At 32.6% G+C, this 24,203-nt stretch overlaps 1 protein-coding gene across 1 annotated transcript in view; it reads left to right on the top strand.

Moving 5' to 3' along the window:
• Window positions 1–482: 482 nt before the first annotated feature.
• LOC132703623 (uncharacterized) overlaps window positions 483–24,203 on the top strand; it is a 209,267-nt gene continuing 185,546 nt past the window's right edge. Inside the window, exon 1 of the mRNA XM_060672989.1 lies at window positions 483–701. Within this exon, the coding sequence (XP_060528972.1) occupies window positions 686–701 (16 nt within the window). The 5' untranslated portion in view covers window positions 483–685. The remainder of the gene's footprint in view (window positions 702–24,203) is intronic.

Genomic DNA, 24,203 nt, shown 5'->3' with positions numbered 1-24,203 from the left:
CATATTATTATATATACAGATTTTTCTAGAAAATGTAAATGTGAATGTTGTTCAATAAAACTAAATTTAATATAAAATTCAATTTTCATTAAATATGTTTTATTTAGGTTCGTTAGAGAACACTTACAAATTTACAGTATCTAATCGTTTTTATATTTTATTTAATTTTTTATGAAAAATTTATTTTTAAACTAATAGATAACAAAATAAATAATAAAATCTAATATTGTTATCATTATTTTATTAAATTCTTTCGAAACGCATTTTAAACAAACGTCCCTGCAAATGTCGCGATAATGCCCGCCGGAATCGAGCGAACTCTCGATACACATTCTAAGCGAGACGATTTTTTCCCATCCTCCTGCAACCGATACCGAATCGCTTATCTCCCCAGCAGTGTCATGGTCCAAGGCCCAACATCCCGGAGAATTCTAGGCATTACTAACAGAGGCAACTAACGCGACCCGCGCCTGCTGCGGCCGCTGCAGAAAATAGCATCAAAGTGACTGACTTCACATTACACTACGAACCCGACCAATCGCAGCGTAGTTCTCATGGTCACACTCCGGCTTAAGACGTTCACTACTCTTAAGCTAGTCAGTCTATCTCAAGACTTTCAGTGAGTAGCTAGTGAATTAAAAAAAGACATCGTGGAGTCATAGGGCCGCTTTTTGCCCTGGCGAAGATGGCCATGGCGACTGGTAAGTAGTGTTTTTCAAAGCTAACAAGCCATTCGGATAACCTGTCCAACAAACCCCTGCTTCGCTCAGTGCTCGTGTTATGCTCGGAAAATTGTAAAAGTGCTAAAAACTTTTCGGAAATCAGTGCCGAATTCGCGGAAAAAGTGTCGAGTGCAGTCATCGAGCGATGGACGAACTTTCGATGGGAACGATCTCTCGCAACAAGAGAAATCTCTCGCATTTATTCGACCTAAATTGCAAGACGACGTGTTTTTACACCATATTGTGGACGTTTTTCGGAATTTCGGGGATTATCCGGTTCCGGTTTTTAACGTAGGGCGAACTTATCCTTACTCCTGTATAATTTTTGTCCCTTGTATTCCGTATTTCTAGTACTAACGCCCAATTTTTCTATCAGGTGTTAATTAAACTGCCGGAGACATCGATTATCGACTAGCCGAGTAACCCTAGAGACAAAATTTTGTTTAAATTTATAACATTTTAATTTTTAACATTTTAACTTTATTTTTTGTTGTGACTAAATCCGGACTAAAAACTAAATTATTTAAAGCCTTAAATATTAAAAACGTGTATACTGCCCTCCACCAAACTAATTAAAATATGTCATTACGAAAATTTAAATAGCTTTTTTTATTGCGTTGTTTTCTGCTGCATTCGCATTGCATGTCGGTGTTAATAAAGCGCTTCGGAAAGTAAAGTCCATAACATATTTTAATGACGTTCTCATTAATGTTCATATTTGGTTTTTTATATATTGTTATTCGTAATGATTTGCTAAAATACTTTATTTCGATTCCAAAACTTTCAAACAAACAATATTTAATTAATTCAATGTTATAACGTAAACATCTATTTAGTTTTGGCGCATGCGAACGAGGTCACGCTGCAGAATGGTTTATCTCGAAAAATTTGAATTCAATAACGTTTTATTTTATTTAAGCGATGTTTTCCAGCGCGTCTACGTAACATATTTTTAACATAAAATTCCCGAAAATAAACGTGGCCGGCGGACTGAGTAGTTAAAATAAATAGAGATCTTATTTTGGTATTTACGTGTTGCGCCACTGAAGCGTTTTTTGCAACCTCAAATGAAAATATTAATTACAATTTAGCAGGAATACCAAACCTTTTACCTGTTTAACCAGTTAAGTATTTTTTGAAGTGATATTTACGACGTTATTTTTTTACTTCGTTATTTTTCGCGGTTGGTAAAATTGTTCTAACCTACCATTGAATTTCTATATTTCATTTAAATGATTTAAAAAAAAATCAATTTTGAAAATTGAAATTGAAAAAATTGAATTAAATAAAAAAACATTTTCCCGCCTTTATGAAAATTTCGGTTAGCAATTTTGAATACGTTGTTTCGTTAATTAAATATAATTTGTAAAAATTCCATAATTTACAAGGAGTGAAAGTAATTTGGAAAATATCCGCCGCTTAAATGATCCGGTAATAAAAATCGTTGCTAAAACGTTTTCTGTAATCTGTAAGGTCGCTTATAATCACCTTTATTCACACCTATATTCAATGTGGTGTACAATGTATTCTGTATTTTATATGAAGGTACAGGAACATCACTTTAAATGTCTGGTTTAAGCGACCTAGTCGTTTTTGAAATTTGTTGCCTAATATACTAATAGATATCCATCAAAATGGAAGCTTCCTTATCAGATATTTTTAAGTTTGAAAAGACGATTTTCATTTAATTTTTTGAACTTGTTGCAATTACTTCGAAACTTTAACTTACTATTAGAAATCGTCGATTAAATTCTTTGAACTTCCGTCACATCGAAGCTCGTTCGAAATAGGATTAGTTTAGATCACTGCCACTATAGTTTTTCGGTGATCGTCGAGAAGGATGTATCTAAAATATTTTTTCCATATTATTTTACATTTTGTATAATAAAATTATGCTTCTTTTTTGACTGAAACCTACTACTAAGAAACATATATTCCTTATTACTTGCAATATGGATTTCTAAAATAAGGACGTCGTAAAAATTCTCCACAAATTTAGGAAAATTGTAGGACTACGAATATGTCATTTATTGATGACAGGCCTTTACACCTCCTTATTTTTAGAGTAATTAGGTCTTTCCTATCGAGTTGAAACATTTCATTTATCATAATCATTAACAAGTTGCACAAACATAAATTACAATGAAATGTAACCAAACCACCACCATGTAACCAACCACATTAGAAAAATAGGTTCATCACAGGATCTAAAATTCTTTAGGAAAGAACGGTAGAATAACTTATACGCAAAATCCAAACCTGCCCAGAGAAATATTCATAAATAACGACGCCAAGATCGGTACCACAGGATCTGTCTATTTTATCTTAGAAACGAAGTCGGCAAACCTGGTATTAGCGGCGGCACGGGGTCTGTAATTTACGTATTTTTTCGGCATTTCGAATTTCGATCCACCTCCAAGACTAACGGATTAATAGACCTTGTGAGTTATGTGTTACAACCGAAAAAAAGTTCTCACACTGTGAGTGCGGCTTCGACTTGTAAAAGATATGTGGTTTATAAATTAAACTACTAAGAGCTATATATATATATATATATATATATATATATATATATATATATATATATATATATATATATATAAGCTCTTAAAATTTAGACATTTTTACGAAATTTGGCAGGAACAGTGATTGTTGGAAAAATTCAAACATTCAATTGCCAATAAAGATAAATATAAAAAACAATTTTATTCCAAGCGATAATTGCGTTTTTTCCCAAATTGTCTAGTCACAAATGTATACGCCCAAAAAAGCCTTCAAACTATATTAATTACTATCATTTTTACAATTTAATTTCATTTCTATTTTCTATTTTTATTAATTTAAAATTCTTTATAAAGAATTTGAACTACCGTCAATTTGTTTAACAATTGCAGCTGTGTACGTATATTGGGTAAATATACATATACCTAAGTGCTGTGAGACAATGTGGAAAGATTCTCATTCGAAATAGCAATTAATACAAAATTATTTTTTAAATATATTGTATAACCAGTAACTTCTTTCGTCTAACAATAAGGTATTATGATCCCCATTGTTTGTTCTGCAGAAGGTTACTTTTCGATATGGGCTGCAATTAAAAATTCGCTGGTCATGGGGTTCTGTTGTTTTGCATTTAGTACTGTTGACTCCAATTTGTCGTAATATTGCCTCGAAGGTGCGTTTCCATAAAATTCTGTAGCCAGAGGACAATTGACCGATTTTGAAGGATTAGTGAGAAATTGATAACAAAAATGCATTTCAATTTGGCAATTTGCGAAATGTTCTTGAAACCTTGTTTCTGTTAGTTTACGTCATTCTGCTTCAAATCTATCATGAGAAAAAGCTTTCTCTCTAAGAATATCAACCAGTAATCAATTGACATCAGTTGTAGTACATGCGGTAACATACTACTAGAACCAGTGTGTTTTTTTGTTGGAATATATTATTGGGAAGCAAATTGCCTTCTAACGGGCCTTCATTTCTCGCATTTTGCTTGAATAAATTTGAATATCAAGCCGACAAGCAAAATGTCCGAAGCAGCAAAAACGGCATTTAAGTTAAATGAAAAAAAACTTGATATCGCGATGCGAACTCGGCCTGGAAAATTTTGCCCCGGAGTGAAACAAATTTAAGCGACTAACGTGTTGATGATATTAATAACGGCGATAATCGTTCGACTTAAGAAATACCAACCCTATGCCCTAAAAATAAATGAGCTAAACGAATTATAAATGTAATATACGAACCATGACCCCACAATGTAATTACGAAGTTTGGACAAAAAGATTCAACAATATTCAGCGAATGACCTAATTTTTGGGAGCGTGTGTATGCATATTTTAAATACAAAATGCTAGGCGTAAAATTTCGAAGAAGCAATGGCTTATTGTTGCCCGATATCCTATTCTACGAGCAGGGTTACATTAATTATTTATATTTATTTCAAGGTAATGCTAAATAGACCCACATGTATTACGCGGTTCCGAGTATGCATTCGTTTTATTTATATAGTCGCATGAGTAATTAGCAAAATGGTGGGTAAACATTTTTTTTGTCAAAAATAAACGTGGATAACTTATGGCAGTAGCGTTAATTCTCTCTAAATTTGGTAGATTACGTCTGTCTAATCAAAATATCTGACAAATTAGCTTCCGCAACTTCTTCTTCGTAGGGGTTTTAAAGATGACGAATATTCGGTACAGTTACTAAACTATTTGTACTCTTTGCGCTATAACCCAAACTTCTGGAGATGTTTCGAGTCAGTCAAAAATGTATCGAGCCAACGGCAATGGTCTAAAAATTACATAAGTAATAAACAAATAAGGATGTTACTTGTTTACAGATTAATTAGCAAGTCAAAAGTAGCTCCACATTGTGACAAGGTTATATTTTATTTTTCTGCTTGGCGTGGAAAGTCATTATTCTGCCTAAATTTGTAGCAAATATGGCAGGTACACTAATATTCACTGATAATTGCTACTAATTAGAGCTCAATATTACTTAATTCTTTATGGCATTGTCGCTTTAAAAAACTCGGTCCCATACATATGTTCGGGACCAAAAAAATTATATGTTCAAAAAGAATTATTAGAAGAAAAATTTATAAATATCCAGAGAGTGGCATTATACAGCGAAATGTTACACAGTTTTATAATAAGTAAAATTTATAATATTTAAAAGTCTAACAGTCAAATAGCCTAACGTAGAAAGCATTTGGGGTATTTCATAGTCACCAGTACTTTGTACTTTGTACACTTTATATTCGGTGTGAAGATATTTGGAAATTTAATATGTTGCTGGTTGGTTACGTGGAGGACATCATCAAATTTTCATAATTTAATGAGGGAATACAGTTAACATTACCCAGATAATTTGTGTTATAGCATCGCTTGCAGTGTGTGGCGGGCTTAACAGCTGACATTGTCGAGTTTTTTCATTATTTAGCCAACGTAATTGTTGTGCTCGATATGTGGTGTTAGTAAATGCAGTATTAAAACTATCGAATCAATTGGCAAATTTGAAAATACTAAACTAACCGTATGCAGGGCAGTTAGTAATTTCAAACATAACCCGTACAGCGTTACATAATGCTTGAAGTGCTTAAACTTTTATACAAATATGTATGCTATTCTGACCCCTTCACCTTCATGCGTGTTTGACATTTACATGAATATAAGTAGGAATGACTAAGTAATGGGCTAAATGATAATGTTTTCCAATTTTTAACATTAACAACATTTTAAAACTTGATTCGGTGGTGCAATGTTTCACTCAGTCACATGTAATTTTATAAAGTTAGATCCATAATACCATATAGAAATCAAAACTGAGGTTTACTAAAGTATTCACATAGCTTTTCGTATTTAATTAAGCTCACAGCACAAAATTCCCAAGAAATTTTCGCCTTACCATTGCTGGGTCTTGAAGTGAGACCATTTAGAATTTTCGAAGAAGAATTGATTATAAAAATGATATATATATATATATATATATATATATATATATATATATATATATATATATATATATATATATATATATATATATATATATATATATATATATATATATATATATATATAATATAATCTTGTTCATCAAATCATCAAATAGTTGCTAGTATTTTTTAAAACGAGGACCTAATGCTATTGCATCCATACTAGCAATATACGCACTGATCCGTATGCCAAAAAAAATTTCTAACTTGCAGAAAGTTTAATTTATGCAAATGAGGCGAATAGATAGATAGATAATTGGATAGATCTTTTTTCTATCACAATTTGCTAATTTAACAATTGTAACAATTCATATTCATGAACCCAATACACTACACTACATTACACTAGACACACTGTGTCAACGTATTATTGCAAAGTGCTCAAAAAAGCACTTTATAAACAATAAATTTATATAAAATAATTATAAACATACGTACTCGATTCTGGCAGGATGTTCTAGAGAATAAAATTTTTAATTTTTAATTGCTGTTGCCATTGAAAACTTGTTGCATTATTGACATCGGTCTTAAAGACTACTCAAGTAAAAATTATTCTAATTTGGAGAATAGCTCATATGTATAATTAATAATAAATTTCCAGGAAGGTTTCTTATTTTTGGCTTAAATTGGCAAACTCGGGATACTACGAACAAGATACAAATACAATATAATTAACAATACAATACTCTATGACTCTGCGATAGGCAGACTGCGCCCCAACTTTCCTGCATGTTTTACGGAATGACTTTCATAAGTCAAATAATCAATTTGGATCGAATGCGACAATCATCGAAGTCCTTCCAACAGTAACCCGATCTCTCTATACGGAAAGTCTAAATTACCGGTTCAATTTAATTACCGTAAACGTATGGTACTGGCGTTACGCAATGCGACGCCGGTAACATACGGCGAGTGGCGCGAGTTCGGATCAATCTCGAAACATAACTGTGTTTGACAGGTCTTTTCACGTTCATTGCGTCTCGCGGAAGAGCTTCCTCATTGGGAGATTACGGACTTATTGACATTTTATAATCGCGGTACCGTTCAATCCATTATTTATCGTCGCATTATTCATAACTATTTTCTAGGTTATGTTACTTTCGTCGGTATAATGTCTACGTTAAACTACTGACGTTTTTTCAAAAAAGTCTGTACTTATCTCACAGCAATGTGCAATGTTCTTGAAGCTGGTAACCCATACATTTGTTCGTTGCCCCAAAATTTAAGGGGCGCTTAACTTAAGTAACCCAACCTCGATCCATTAGCTGGGCCTGATATATTATGCTAAAGCCCTCTAAAATAGATGGTCATCGGTTTCGTTTACGACTTGTGTACAAAAGACCATAACATAAGCCAAAGCTTATTTCTGTAAAGTAACCATTAACGGATGTACAGCTTACTTTTTTCAAAGATATGTATTAATATGTTACATATCACTTTAATAATTTTTGAGGTATTTGTATTTACTCATATTTGTAAATTGATTCCTGCAAGTATCGTAGGTCAATTAATCAAACTTTAAGGTAAAAGGAAAGGCAAAGACGTTTTGTAGGCTTCATAGGAGAAATTTAAATACTGATTAGTATGGTAAGCAAACGAAAGAAAGAGTACAAGAAACGATAATTCAAGTGTGTGTTTGTGTGGACTTGATGGTACCCAAATCAAACTTGATAAATAAAACTTAAATTAATTACCTGACTTTAATGGTCAAACTTAAATCAGCTGTAAATAATAAGTCATTTTTTTGCTTATACACTTTTATACAACTTTACCTACAGTGTCATTATATTTAAACTTAATGAAGGAGTATTGGTGTTAGTTCTTTAAAATACCCCCCAAATATACTGAAAAACTTGATTAAAATTGGGGTTACGCCATATACTTACTTTTTTAGGTGATTCGGTGATTTTTTTACGAGGCGAATTTGTTATAAAATTGAATAAAAATAGTTGAGCGAGTAAGTATCATTTTCCAGCTTCATTAACTTAACAATATACCACTGTAATATATATTGCTCTGCAAATAGGAGTTAAAGAAGATATTTATTCTGTAACTATTGTTCTCCTTTTTTTTTGTTCTATGGAATTACCACGATACAGTGACATTATTATTAGCAAAATTATCTTCAAATATTGAGGCTTTAAAGTATACTAGTGTACAAAATTTTAATTCTTTATTTTAAAAATTTTAGAAAGAAATTTAAACAATTCATGCCCTGTATCTTGAAAAAGAAACTTAACATAACATAATATTTAAATCTTTAAAAATAATCTTCTTTAAACTATAAAAAAGTGATTCGCTCTATATATTATATAATTCTCATTCAACCTTTAACATTAGAATGTTTTTGCTGTAAAAACTTTTGTTTTGGTACTCACAATTTCAAAACCTAATATTGTAGTCGGAAATTTGTTTGTCATTTTGCTTGCAGCTAAAAATGTGCAATTACTCGTTAAAATAATAGCGAGTAAATAATTAGGGAAAAATGAAACTCTCAATTATGAATTCCTGGAAGGCTGAATGGAAAACGTAAAAAATTCTGTCGCGGTCCGAATCATAAATCCTTTTAAATTGCTTGCAAGTGTTAAAGTTTTATCTTATGAACTTTTCGTGGGAATGTTTTTATAACTTCTTCACATTCCTCTTCGGCGTCAGAGCAATAACTTGTTACCATCCTACTGTAGCGTATTTTCGTTTAATTTAAGATATCGGTGTTTATAATACTTGATTTAACGTAAATAATATTAAAGATAAAAAGGGCATTGATATGCATGGCCTTGTTTTCAGCAGTTTAACTTTTTGTAGAGGAACATTGATTCGCAAAATTTTTTGGTTGGTAGACTCTCTCAATATCTAAAATTTTGAATTGAAGTGTTTCAATAACCTACTGGTGTCCATGTCAATGTAACTTTTTCTAGACCTTTTCGGCTTTTAGTTTTCTAGTATAAAATGTAGTTAATACCTAGGAAAATGGTTTTTTTACTCCACTATACATAATTGTATAAACTCTACTGATCAAGACTGCGCCAAAAGTCACTTTAAGATGTCAGCCGGTTAACCACTGCCGCAAACCACTTCGGAATTTGATGACGGGTTTTGGAACCATCGGATGTTTTCAGTAGATTTTGTCATTTGTCATTTCTAATGATGACTTCACACGTTTCTAAGTAAATTTATTCGTGCGGATCGTAGAAAGAGTAGAATAGGTGTAAGTAGTGATCAACAAAATTATATATATGCATAATATACTGTTTAGGCTATCTAAATACTTTTAAATTAATTTACCTGCTTAAGTGGTATGAAAATATAATATGAAATTGTCAATAGTAATTTCCATAGAAAATCTAAGTAGTTTTGAATCCTTTTGTTTGAGCGCAGAATTTTCCCTTATAGAATTGTAAAAAATCTGGATCAATATTATACCAACCAATCTGATCCTGTAGAATAACGGCGTAAAAGGGGCACCATATTGCATTATTTTTGAGATTTGATAGAAACATAAAGCTGTAAGTTGCATACGTCCAAATTATTGCTGTGATTCGTAATTATTGATCGGAAAGTTGCCACCCGTTTGTCTTTCAATGGTCAATATCTTGTAAGGGGAACAGCCAAATACATTTTGAAAAAAGGAAAAACTGTTGTTATGCCACCGCCACTTTTGGCAACGTTAAAGACACAGATGTTTACCAGAGACGTTAGGAGGCAGTAAAGTTAATGCGACAGCCGCTATAGGTGCGAGCGCGTGATAAATTTCCGCGAGACACGAAGCCGAATTTGTAAATTTCGTTACCGCTTCCCACGTATTGACCTTTTTAAAAATACACAGTGACAAAACCAGAAGTATAAAGTTACTGCTAAGTGTTCACAATGTTGAAATTTATATTTAATTGTTAAATTTTGAATTTCTTGCGCCATATGTTGGATTTCACGGCGACGCTATTGTCGCCCCCGCCGTCGACCAGTGAAAGTGAAGGCGAAATATTACGCCAAGATCAGACCGGTCTTAGCCGACTGTAAACTGGTCAGCGTTAAATTTCATATGGAAAGTAAATAAATTTTGGGCCAATAATAATTATACAATGTAGCCTATTTGACTACGAAGCATCTCTAAACTGGCCATTTTTAAACCGACTTTGATAGTTTTGTTAGGTTTTAAATATAATAAAACTATATTTTGCCACATATTTATTTTTTGATTTTCAATATCATTCTGACATTAGAAAACGACGCAGAAAATTTGAAGTTACTTTTACACTCAAAACATCACTTTGAGATAGATATCTCGGCATAGCTCCAGCCATGCGATGTCGTGTATGGGCCATGCTTGACAACTATTTTGAACGTATTGGGAAAATTCAAAAATGTTGTCTGAGATTCATTTACAGCATCCGTCGTGGAAGACCCGTCAGCCACAAGCTGAAGGATGTGGGTTGGACCAATATTAAAACGAAATACTCTAAATACCATTCAAAAAAATCCTTTAGTACAGACGTGAACAACTTAAATCTAAGAAATGAATGCGAAAATAAAATGTTTTCCAAATATACCAAAAGCTTGGTTACTTTCAAAAATATAAAAAAAGCTGTTAGTTTAATTGGAGAGATAGGTTTAGGTCTTTTTAGTTGAAACGATACTGAAGTTTTGTAACACGTCTTGTGTTTTTGTAAGGATAAGTGTAGAAATCAGTAAACAGATACACGTGTGGCACTGTCTTTTCTTGTAATTTTCCTTGTGGAACTTAGCTGAATAAAGTATATTATTATTATTATTTTAAAGGGACTTTGATTTTTCGGTCTCAGGAGAAGCAAAAATTTAACTAGCATTTTTTATTTAATTTTACTGCACTGGTCCATTTACTATCAATATAAAAGGTCACAATAAATTATTGGCAACAACAATTTTTAAAATGAGTTATTTATATCCAATTCGTAACCATAAACTGAAAATACTTGAAGAGAACAAGAGAAGAATAACAGCCAGAAAATTAATCGCAGTAGCAAAAAAGCTTTATTTACATAAGTGGCAATCACGACCTAGTTTCCTAAGTTCTATTAAATGCGCACCTCTATTAAATACAAAGAAAAACAATTTTATTTGGGAATGCCGAGATTGGTAGCTAAACGGCTTTAGTCACTTAAAAATTTTCTTTTTATCTGCTTAAGCATTGCCAAATAAGTAAAATTTCCTACTTATCTAAACTGTAGAATGAGAGAACTTTAGCTAGATTGAAAAGTGATAAATTTCCAACCTAGACATCCATTTGGGTGTATTATTTTTTTGCGCCAGCTATATATCTATAAAACAAACAACTAAAATTGTATTTATTACGCATCTTTCCCGAAGACCCCTGTAAACTTTGTGGAAAGTATTTTTATAAGTTGTCCAAACAGATTTAACTTAAAGGTATACGGTTTTTCAATTGGATTGATGGCCAAATCACCTAGAAAACTATTTTTTAAATTTGGAGTGTCTTATAGAAATTGCAGATATGGACTTATAGCATGAGCAAACTCATTTCAGCAGTATTGCTAACTTCTTCTCTATGATTTCGTTTAAATTAGTGAAGTTTTTTCGCTATGTGGTTGTAACCAAGAAATAAATTGTATAACCATTCTTATATATATATATATATATATATATATATATATATATATATATATATATATATATATATATATATATATATATATATATATATATATATATATATATATATATATATATATATATATATATATATATATATATATATATATATATATATATATATATATATACAACGGATTTCTACGGTACGTGCCGCCTCTCCGTCCCCAGTTTCCATTTCTTTCTATCCAGACACATGTCTTCCTCTAGCCCTCTGGATGTCATAGCTTCATCTACCTCATTCCTCCAGCTTCTTCGAGGTCTTCCACGTTTTCTTTTCTCTACTGGTACCCACTCGAGTAGGCGTTTGGGCCATCTTGTATCGTCCATTCTTTTCGTATGTCCAAACCATATCAGCCGGTTTTTCTCTATTTGTTCTATTATATTTGTGTTCATGTTCATGCTTTCCCTTATGGTGTCATTTCTTACTCTTTCCATTTTTGATTTTCTGCAGCTACGTCGTAAGAAGTCCATTTCCGTCGTCATCAATTTGTTTCTGTTCTTTTTTGTCATATCCCACGTTTCGGATCCGTATGTGATTATACTCTGGACGATGCTAGTGTATATCCGTTTTTTCATTTCTTTTGTAATTGTTTTATCCCATAAGATCGAGTTCAACTCTCTTATAACCTTTTTACCTTTATTGGTTCTTTCCTTTATTTCATCGTCACTGCTGCCCTGCTTGTTAAGTGTAACTCCTAGATATTTACAAGTTTTTACACCTTTGAGTTTATGATTTTCTAATATTAGGTCTTCTTGATGTTCGTTCCCTACTATTATATATTCTGATTTTTCCCAATTTATTGTAAGGCCAGCAGCTTGATATTCATCTTTCAGTTTTCGTATCATATAGTTGAGATCGTCCTGGTCTTCTGCTATGACTATCTGATCGTCCGCAAAATACAAACTGTACAATGGGTAGTCTCCCACTCTCAGTCCCATCTCACTAATCTTCTTACTCCATTTCTCTAAAGCCTTATCTAAGTATATCTTGAAAAGTGTAGGTGAGAGACAACAGCCCTGTCGTAAGCCTTTAGTGGTAAAGAATGCTTCAGTATAGTTTTTTCCATTTCCTACTCTAGTGGAATTACTTTTATATAGGTTTTTTATGGAGCTCCTTAAGTTATAGGGTATCTCTGCTTTTTCTAGGGTCATCCAAAATTGCGACAATGGGATGCTATCGTACGCCTTTTCAAGGTCAATTAAGGCTATGTGCAATTCCCTATTTCTTTGTACTCTTTTTTCGCACGCTATTTTAATCGTAAAGATATTGTCTTCTGGTTGTTTATCTTCTATAGCTTTCTCAACCAGATCTCGTATTATTTTTGAGTATATTCTACCTATTGTACATATCACTGCAATTCCGCGATAATTTTTAGGGTTGCTCTTGTCTCCTTTCTTATGTATAGGCGTTATATAAGAATTTCGCCAATCTGTGGGCAATTCTTCACCATTTATGCATCTCTCAAAAAGTTTAGCCAAGACCTCGAACAGTTCATTAGGGCCATATTTCAGAAATTCTGGGTATATTCCCCCTATGCCCGGTGCTTTTTTATTCTTAAGGTGTTTTGCTATTTTCTTCACATCTAGCTGTGTTATATATATCTTCTCATTTTCTCGTTCGATGACTTCCACCATATCGTTTGCAAATTCCGGCCTTTTTTCCTCTAATAGATCTTTAAAGTGTGTTGTCCATTGTTGATTAGATATGTTATTTGGAAATGCACAATTTTTCGCGTTTTTTCTGATATTCTTAATAGTACGCCATGCCTCAGAACTCCTAGTGCCTCCTATATATTGTTCAATATATTCGCATCTTTTCTCCCAACTATTATTCTTTCTATTTATTACTTGTCGTTTGATCTCCTTATTAAGTGTATAATATTTTTTCTGTAATTCTCTATTATCTCTGTCTTGTAATCGCTGTATATGTAATTTTTTCTTTGTCTCAATCTGTTTCTCAATGTCCCTATCCCACCAATAGGGTTTGTCACCTTTTTCTGCTGTTTTCCCGAGAGCTTCTTCTGCTGCGTCTGTTATACACTCTATAATGAAATCATACTCTTCCTGTGTTGTTCGATTTTCTTGTCTTCCTGTTTTAATTTTTTGGGCTAGTCTCTGTTGGTATAGATATCTTGTGCTTTCCTGCTCTAGGCTATTGAGATTGTATCTAATAATTCTTGGGTCAAATGTGTAGGATTCTGTTTCTGGATTTTTTATCTGTTTCCTCCAAGGATATGGAATATATATTTTTGCCTCGACAAAGTAGTGGTCTGATCCACAATCCGCACCCCTCTTGACTCTCACATCTCGCACTTGCAGGTTTGAAGTTTGTCTAGTAATTATATAATCAATAATAGACTTTAGGTTTCTTGTATGCTGGTACCAAGTAAATTTATGGATGTCTTTATGTGCAAAGAATGTATTGTTTATTTTGAGGGCGTATTGTTGACAAAAGTTTATTAGTCGTTCGCCATTGTTGTTAATTGCATCCTCTCCATGTCGACCTACTATATTACTGGTGTTTTGTTTGCCCACTCTGGCGTTAAAGTCTCCGACTAATATCACTTCATGTGAGTCAGCTGTATTGTTCATATGGTGTTCAAGCAATTGTTCAAATTCATCTTTTTCTGCGGATGGGGCATTGTCACTCGGTGCATAAATTCCCAAAACGGTGATATTTCGTCCTCTGATTTCTAAACAGGTTTTAATAATCCTCTCATTTAAGGCTTCCCACGACTTAATGTGTTTACTCCATTTCTCCTTTATCAACACAGATACCCCCGCACGCGCTCTTTCGCTTTTCTCTACGCCTGAGTATAAGTGCAAGTAATTTTGTATTCGTTGACTACCTGTTCCTTTTTTCTTGGTCTCTGGAAGAATGATAATATCTATGTCTCTTTGGTTTAATTCTATAATTACTTCTTTCATCTTATTCCTTATTCCCTGAATATTCCATTCTGCAATTCTCATTGTCCATTTTCGTTGCCGTGTTCGTTTTCCGTTAAATCTATCGGTTTTCCGAGGTCTACTACTGGGTTGTTTAGCGTTTTTAATGTTTTTTTCCAGATATAAGGGTGCTGGCCTTATGATCTAACCCTCTATTCTTCGAAGGACCAATTCTCCCGCTCTCGTCAGCCCTGACTCTGGTTTCCACTGAGGTTGGTTACTCAATCTTCCCCAGAGTTGCTCAGGTTCCCGGGTTTTGCCAACTTGGAGGTGAGAGTCGGAATTGAGTAGGAGAGGCTAAGTGACCCTAACTTGCAATAGGATCATATATTGCGCATCACTACCCCTTTAAAACCCTTCTTCAATTCATTATTACAATTGTAGTTTTTAAATGAGACAGCATCCGCTACGCTATTCCCACCTCATAAAACCATCTCTTTTTTCAACATAAAACGTTAACTTTTTTGTCCTAAAAACAAAAATACAAGGGTTATGACGTCTACTTTTCCCTAGTTTACATAAACTTACAATTTTTGAGATTATGCTTTAATCAAATTATTGTTCAAGTTTGCATGAAATGTTCGAATGTATCTCTTCACTTCATGACGTATTGTGTAAAAACAGTTATGATAATGTCGAAGGACTTGAGGTGGCGATAACAATATCGGTATTATTTTTTGAAAAAAAAAAACGGTGCATACATATGTATGAATCCGGTAATGAACGCTGATTGACAATTGTAATAATCTGATATGGTTCGCAAACTGTTTCGTATATGCATGAAAATCTAAATTCTTCTCAAAAAATTTTATTTATTTTTTTTATTTTACCTTCCAATTTTTGCACGCACGCTTTAATTGTCCAATTATTAAACGAGCAAAGAACATTTAGATTTCATAATTCTGACATTTCCAATTGCCTCAATTATAACGACGTTTAAGGTAGGCCATCAAAAAATAATTGAAGTGATATTAGAATAAAACCAAACAAAATTACGACAATTATGAGCGCGCAACTAGCCGATACGACTTTATAATATCGTCATTCGGAAAAAATTACCGTTATTAATATTAATAGATTTTACGTAAGTCGACGCAAGGTACTGCTGTGCGTTGCCAGTGTCGTATTAAGCGGATGCGTACCGAGCTTGTAGCCAGAACGGGAAACTTACATTTTTTTTTAGAACTGTATTTCTTTCCGTAAATCAATGGCTAGAGGTAGCCTTCAGAGCAATTATATTGTACAGTATGAAAGACTTTTAGGGGAAAATTTATATTATATATATTATATATATATATATATATATATATATATATATATATATATATATATATATATATATATATATATATATATATATATATATATATATATATATATATATATATATATATATATATATATATATATATATATATATATATATATATATATATATATATATATATATATATATATATATATATATATATATATATATATATATATATATATATATATATATATATATATATATATATATATATATATATATATATATATATATATATATATATATATATATATATATATGATGACACTATATTCCGGGATATCATCCGTTCGCTCGTTGAACTCCGACTGGAATCCTGCAGACGTTTCGCCAAAATCTCACTTGGCATCTTCAATGCTCGCGCTCCGAAAACACTTCGAAATTTTTCCATCCGTGAATCAATACGTGAGAATATATATATATATATATATATATATATATATATATATATATATATATATATATATATATATATATATATATATATATATATATATATATATATATATATTTATAGGGGAATTCGCAAGACTTACAGAGAAATCACAAGGATATCTAAGAAGAATTCCGGAGCAATTCTAAGGAATTATAAGGAATTATAAGAAAATGAAGTGATAATCGATTAGACGATCAATATACAGCGTGTCTCTTTAAATATAACAGTAAATATTTCGAAATTATTCAGGAAAAACCACAACTTCACCAATTAAAGGACTTTGTATCTTCAATATCAAACATGCCATCTCCAGTTTGTCCACGCTGTATATGTTCATAATGAAAAAAACTTTTATTTCAGATACCTTTAATTAACAATAGGAGTTTTGGTTTAATAGTTCCTATTTAATTATGATGCGAGTTAATAGGCTTTAGGCTGCCTTTAACCAAAATCAATTTCTTCTTATGTCGACGTCTCACAAAATTTATTGCCTTCTTTAGGACGAATAAGGACCCTGTTCCGTGTTAACAAAGATAATTAAATCTTGGACTATTAACGGAACATTATACAGACGCACGCATTAGGCACAAACGTTTACAGTTAAGACAACAAAAAATATTTTGAATTGTTCATAACTATAAAAAACTAATTAACGTAAGAACAGGATTATATGCAACACGTTTAACAGGCACTTGTTTATTAAACAGTTGCTCCGCTCTATTGCATTATATTTGCACCCCATTTCCTTTTCAAATCCTAATTCCAATACTCTTGAAAATCCCAAAAATATATTTTGGCTTTACATTTGAAGGCCGCCTCATAGAGTAACTCTGACTTTCGTTTTCAAATTACGACAAAAGATACTCCGACCCTGTCAATAATAATTGCTTAATAATTAAATTGTGATACCGAGGTGTCCGTAGGTCATCTCGATTGATTGATTTCCTGACTGATTACCTTTTTAGCAACGTGCCATGGCACGAAATAACAGTGATTCTTGCCAAACTAGCCGGCACTCAACTAGCTGGTACTCGATAACGCTATAATGGGACACGCCCTGAAAAATATGATGGCTATCGATGTAACAGGTCAAAAAAGTTGATTAATTCAATTTCCTTGTTGGTCCTGGCGAAACATCTTTAAATTCGATATTTAGCAAACTGTGACAACCGCTCAATAGTGTTTTATTGTTTTATTCGTCATGATTTTTTTTTCACTTATTTATATTATAATTTTTTCTAGAAAGTTCTATTATTCAAATTCATAAATGAAGTAATAAATGCAGGATGTTTTGGAAAAAATAATCATGCAATAAGAATAAATGACTTTCATGGCGTGGCGACATCAACAGTCGATCAGCGTACGAACCTTTTTAATCGCATCCGGAGGTCTGGAAACTTTTCCTGAAGTAGACAAAATATTCATACCATCGGAAACGGCGAAAATGTTTCTTTTAATAATCAATTTAAATGAGCCGCAACAATTGGCTGGAATAATAATAATTCGTGTAGCACAAGGTCAAAGAACTTTATCAACTGCTTTTGATTGTAATCACGTCTTTTATTCTATCTTTTTGTGTTAACAAATTGGCAAACTAAAAGTGATGACGACGATCATATCCTGCCACAACGGTCGTTGCTGTCCATAATAACTATTTTTGCTTCTTACGTGAACATTTTCGTTCAATGGAAAAACTGTTCCGCAGATTCCGTCTAGACATTTTTTATCTCAATAAGCAAATTGTTTCTATAGAGCATTCTTATATATAACAATGTATCAAATATCACGAAGGATTAAACGTCTAAAGAAAATAATGAATTCAGTATAAAGTATAAAATATTAACAAAAAATTTCAATTTTAAGAAAGGAGTTATTTATTTTGTTCAAGGATTTGGTTAGGTTTTAATAATAGTCATCATATTTAATATAATATAATATAACACCAAATGTCTGAAATACATCACATAACTGCCAGATACTGTATTGTGGGGTAGTTGCTGGACAGTTCCCAACGTCTGAGAGATTTAGTATTTTAATATAAAAAATAAAGCCATATTTCCAGACATAGATATACTTCGCACCAACTCAACTTTTAATTTATTGATATTCCTTCTATTAAATTGAGAAAAAAATTACCATTACCGCTACACCATAATTAGAGTTTAGTCTGATCCTTCTCTTGAGCGGTTAAGTAGATTTTGTTTTTTTGAATCTTTTTGTTTTGTTGTTTTTTTTAGTTGTTTTGCGATTAGTATTTGCTTATTATATTTCTGTCCTTTGCGTGTTGTCCGAGTCTGTTCGTTGGTAAACATAACAACAAAAGAAAGGTAGTAGGATGTACCAATTTTAAAACTTTATTGGATCCAGACTGGTATGGAGAATGGTATTTTTCGTCCGATATCAGTTTTAATTATTGTTTGTTTCTAAAATATTTGAGAAAATAAAGTACAGTAGTTTAGATGAGGACCAACTCCTTCTTTTAGCACAACCTAACATAAGAAAAACGGTCCTGGGTAAAATAACCAGATAAAGATTTTTTCTCGTGAAATTTCATTCCGTACGACCGCGGATTTCGCTATATTTTTTCGCAGATCGTGGGAAGTATCGTACACAAATACCCGTGCGATCTCACTTTTTCTAAATGCCTCTGTTTCTTTCGTCATTCCACCGAGATGACCGCTGCATCTCCGCGATCATTTTGTAATTTTGTACAAAAAACTTCTCGCTGTCCACATTTATCACGACTGTCTCGTCGCCATGTCTGACATCGGTAATACAGTATTTTGTGTGGTTGAGATTTAGAGACAGTGCACAAGTCATATTAAAGAGTTTAATTAGTGGTCTGTTGCTAGTTGCAGCATTTTGTTTCAACGGTACACAAAGCCTCTCGTCGCCGAATGTTCAAACTTTAAAATAGAAAATGCTCGTCTCTTATGAATGTAATAATACAAAGATTGAGAAATATTGGAGATATTAATTACAGCAGACCTCAGTATTGCCGATTACAGTTGAATGCACTGTGAGTGAAAAGAAATATGGTGGAAAGCAGGTGGAAAATTGATTATTGTTTCTAAAATTTAGTGAGTCTGATAAGCAGGACGTTTCCCATGCTCTCCATTTGTCAAGCACCTCCACCTATCCCATGGACAGTTTTAATTTTGTTCTACTACTATTGACTACAAATATTTAGTCACAGAATATGTACGATTTCTTGCCCTCTTGGGTTTGCATGTTAACCGTTGGGATCGCATGGAATCGCTAACATAGTTCAAAGGGAATGGGATTACTAAACATATTATCTAAAGAAGTCCAATCGGAGGGACAAGCCTATAACTTGGGAAGGCGTCGCAAGTCCGTTGGATTGTAATCACGGATATTCTAAATAATTAATTAATCAGTCTGATTCATATTATCTCGCCTATTTCGATTATACTGGGTGTGCGCACTTACCTATGGCCAATTAAAACACGTAGCAAAGTCGGTCACGTGCGCTCTTAACATTGTTACATTTTGTTTGGATGTCATAGGACATATGAATAATGATATTTTTATTTAGCGATATATTTGGTACTAACAATTGGCATGTTAATAAAATGGAATCGAATTATTTGTTAATAACATTTATAACACTCGCACAATAATTATAAACCTCGATTGCGGATCCGGTTCAAGTACGCGTTTTGGTTTACTAATAAATCCATTGCGATTTCCTATTAACAAGCAACGTCGTCGATAAGGCCAGCACTACTAATATCGCAAAACGTAAAATGTGGTCAGCGGTCACAAAATATACGATTTAAGTCATTAACTCACGCTGAATCTCCTATATACGAATAGATACGTACAATTAAAATACGTTTTTAAAATCGGCGATTCGTCGGGCGGCGCAATCTTTGATACAAGTCGCCTCACGACCAGAACCAAACCGTGTCCTCCGCTCTTTGCACAGACCATTAAAAAGTAAAGACCTAGATGTCCTTCGGCTCGGCCGGCCACGCATGGCTGGTTAGTTATGGTCATCGTTAACCCTCTATCGAACTTGATGTATTCCCGCCGTTAATTGGACGATTTTTCTAAAAATCGCCTCCTCAAATAACTCGTTTAATCGATGCTATTAGAAGATAATTTCTCCTGTATGCTTATTAGGTTTCCAAAGCTTAAATAAAAAATAAGCGTCGATGTGTCGGAATGTAAGCGCCGCACGATTTTATATTCCTGTTAATCGGTTTATAAGAAAAGTGGACAGGAGCAAATACTAAAGAAAACTTTGTTTTTACTCCCTTTTCAAAATTACCTAACTAACCAAAACTCTTGATTCAAATGCCATTTACCACACTTGTTGCATAATAACTGAAATAAGGCGAAAGTTTTGTACGGTTATAATTTGCAGTTTTGGTTTATTTTTGCTTCTTTCTTTGGAATAAATACACTAGTTTTACTTGAACGCGGCTTTGACTGGTACTATTCTTGACAAGAAAATCGTCAAGGTCGAATATTGTCTGATCCCGTTGGTGGATCAAGGTCAATAGGAGTCGGCTGCAGCATAAAAAATAAGGGGACAATAAAATAAAATCACGTTGTAGAAACCATTTAATGAGGTTTTTGATATTTTGCAACATTAATTAAAATCCACAAATCCTTTCTACAACACCAAATAACAGAAAATACTCAAACATTTTAAAATGAAATGAAGGCGAAAAACACATTAAAAAACGCTGCATATAGTGCATAGTGCAAATCAATGTTGATATATGCCACTTTAACGTGGTTTTTTGAAATAGAAGTAATTGAAATTCAAGATAGCTAATAAGTATTCTTTCCTATTCTATTCTATTCTATACTTTCATTTGTGTCAGGAGAAATTAAGTATTCGCGACAAGCAATTATCTTAAAGGTTAATGAAGCTGTAAATGAAAATTTTGTTAAGTAAAAAAGATGGATCCGTTCTGAAATATGAAGCGTGCACGCCAATGCAATCCTGAAGTCAAGTAGCATGAGTCAGATTTCACATTTTCACGAGGTCAGCGGGAACGTACAACTGGTCCAAAGACATTTAAGTAGATAGATATATGTCGGGTCTCCCACACTTTGAGAGCAACCTACGTATAGGTGGAGTTTAAGACGAAAGCCTATTTCAAAAGTCGTTAAAATTAACTGACACAATCGTGAATTTTAAGCGTCACTTCGAAGAAGTGTATTTAAATTTATATTGGTTCTCAAGTTTCCTGCGTATGATTGTCTCATTATTTGAGATTAGAGCTGGTTAGTTTTTATCTAGTTCTTTACATGCGGAGAAGATTTTAAACCCACCTTGCATTTTGCAAAAACCAATTTAAATATCCAATAAATTTTCTTTACTAATTTACTAAAATCCGTCCATGACTGGAACAATTTTTTAATAACGAAAGTATCTCAAAGCTGAAATTTATTAATGCTACTTAAAATTAAAACCAAATTATGTAGACGTGCATGCACTATTTTCTTTGTGGACTAAAAAAACTCCTAAAATGCTTGATTTTCAAGATTGAATTTATGTTTCTTTTGCTTTTGAATAATGCAAGATATTTGTTTAAAACCCATTTCTTACAATCTAGCGACTCTAACGAACAATAAGTAATTCGACTTAAATAATACGTACAGACCATCTGTCATCATCATCAACCAACAAACGCAAAAATCAAGCTAATTTTTATTTGTTTCTAAAAAACTGAAGTGAGATATAAATGAAAGTCAAAACATATAAAAGTTTCATTATCACTTGTTTAATCTAAAAAAAAAATACAAATACGAACCGTCAGCGAAGAAAAAGAAACTAACCAAAACCTTCGGATTATATATATGTTGGCAAAAATATAATATTATATATTATGTATAGAATGCCGAAAACTATCAAACATGGAATGAAATAAATTATATTATATAATAAATATTATATATAAATATGGTCTAGTGATGTTAAAGATAATCGGCAATATATCGAATATTACACTATATAAGATGCTTGAATATTTCCATTTTCTTTTTAGAAATTCTTTACATTTGGTCCCAACTATAGTTGTGACAGTTAATTATCAAAACCGATTTCAAGCTAAACTAATTTGTCCTAGGATAAATTGGTTTTTAAGGAAAGAGAGGAGGAGCAAATAAGTACTAACCAAAACTAGCAAAAAAACAGTTTTTCCTGAGCCGACTTGAAAATTAAATATGATGACACGTTTGGTTAACTTGGCTTCGTTTTTGCTCTTTATCTGACAGAAAAACCACATTGGTCTAAGATTTTTTTTCCATTGATAAAGGCGATCCACTCAATTTTAATTAGTTCTCGTTTCATATTTTGTTTAAATATACAAGGTGAGTCAAAAAGTAGATGTGGACCTCAACCAGCTTTTTTCAAATGGAACACCATTTTTCAAAATCCATTTTCGAATTTTGCTTCTAATGTTACTCATAATTTATGCAGCATATTATCACTTACACAGGAATAAAAAGGAGACATTGACTTTTAAACAGAACAAGTAAGTAGCTAGTAACAGGAAAGTTCTTCAATTGTCACAATTACATTTGTCTCAGTAAGAAGTGAATATGGCGCATCTAAATCAATCAGAGCACTGAAGTATTAATTTTTATTGGATATGGAGAGAGAACGAGAACTCAAGAAGAAATTTGTAATTTATTTAACACTAAATATTCAGAAAGACCCATTTCAAGACCCACAGTGAGTAAAATTTAGAGAAAATTTATAGACAATCATATACAACATCCGCAAAAATAAATGTTTCGGCAGGGCTTTTGAATTTACCTTATTTCTTCGATCAAAAGCTTTCTGGAGGAGAATTTACAATTTCTTCAAAATCACTTAATTCCTGCTCCAGCAGTGTCTTTCCCAACTCCAAATCAGCAAGATATGCCAAATAGAGAGATTCAGCTTGAACAAGATGGTGCTCCGCACCATATTTCTCGACAAGTCCGTGGATATTTAAATACGGTATTTCTCGGACAGTGTATTAGAAGGGGATCAATGGAATGGCCTGCGAGATCGCCAGATTTTACTCCACTGCATTTTTTCCTCTGGGGATATTTAAAATGAAAAGTGTAAAAGAAAAAATCACAAATTTTAAATGATTTAAAATTTGGAATTAGATACGAAATAAGAAAAATTATTGAAAATATCTTGAGTAATGTTAGTATATTGTCAAGAAGTTAATGGTTTTCAAAACCTATTAAAATATTGAAATCCGATACCTGATATTGAATTTGTTAAATATTTAAGCCGCTCACTCTATAGAAAATATATCCGCCCTACTCTAAAATAGCCTTTTCGGACGTTTTTGGTACATTGGCTAAGGGTTTGGGAGTCATCGAATCTTTTAGATGGATTGTAGCTACTCATTTGATATTTGTCTGTCCTCATGTCACAAGTCACTTGGAAAAAGCATTTGTCCTGTTTTCCAAAAATATATCTAAAAACTAATCGTAGTAGGAAAAGTATAGTATGTACACTTTGATAAAGTTCTTCAATTACTCGTTTATTACACAGCCGCTCGTGCCAAATCAAATTCGTGAATTAAATAGCGTTTATCGAATTCGTTGCACAATATTCTATAATGAACTACCTGAAATCGCTAGTTATTCTATAGAATA

This window comes from Cylas formicarius, unplaced genomic scaffold, assembly GCF_029955315.1.
Source record: "Cylas formicarius isolate icCylForm1 unplaced genomic scaffold, icCylForm1.1 PGA_scaffold_6__28_contigs__length_40554024, whole genome shotgun sequence".
NCBI classification, from domain to species: Eukaryota; Metazoa; Arthropoda; class Insecta; order Coleoptera; family Brentidae; genus Cylas; species Cylas formicarius.
The sequence above is the reverse complement of the archived record's forward strand: the minus strand, read 5'-3'. Positions and strand labels throughout refer to the sequence as shown.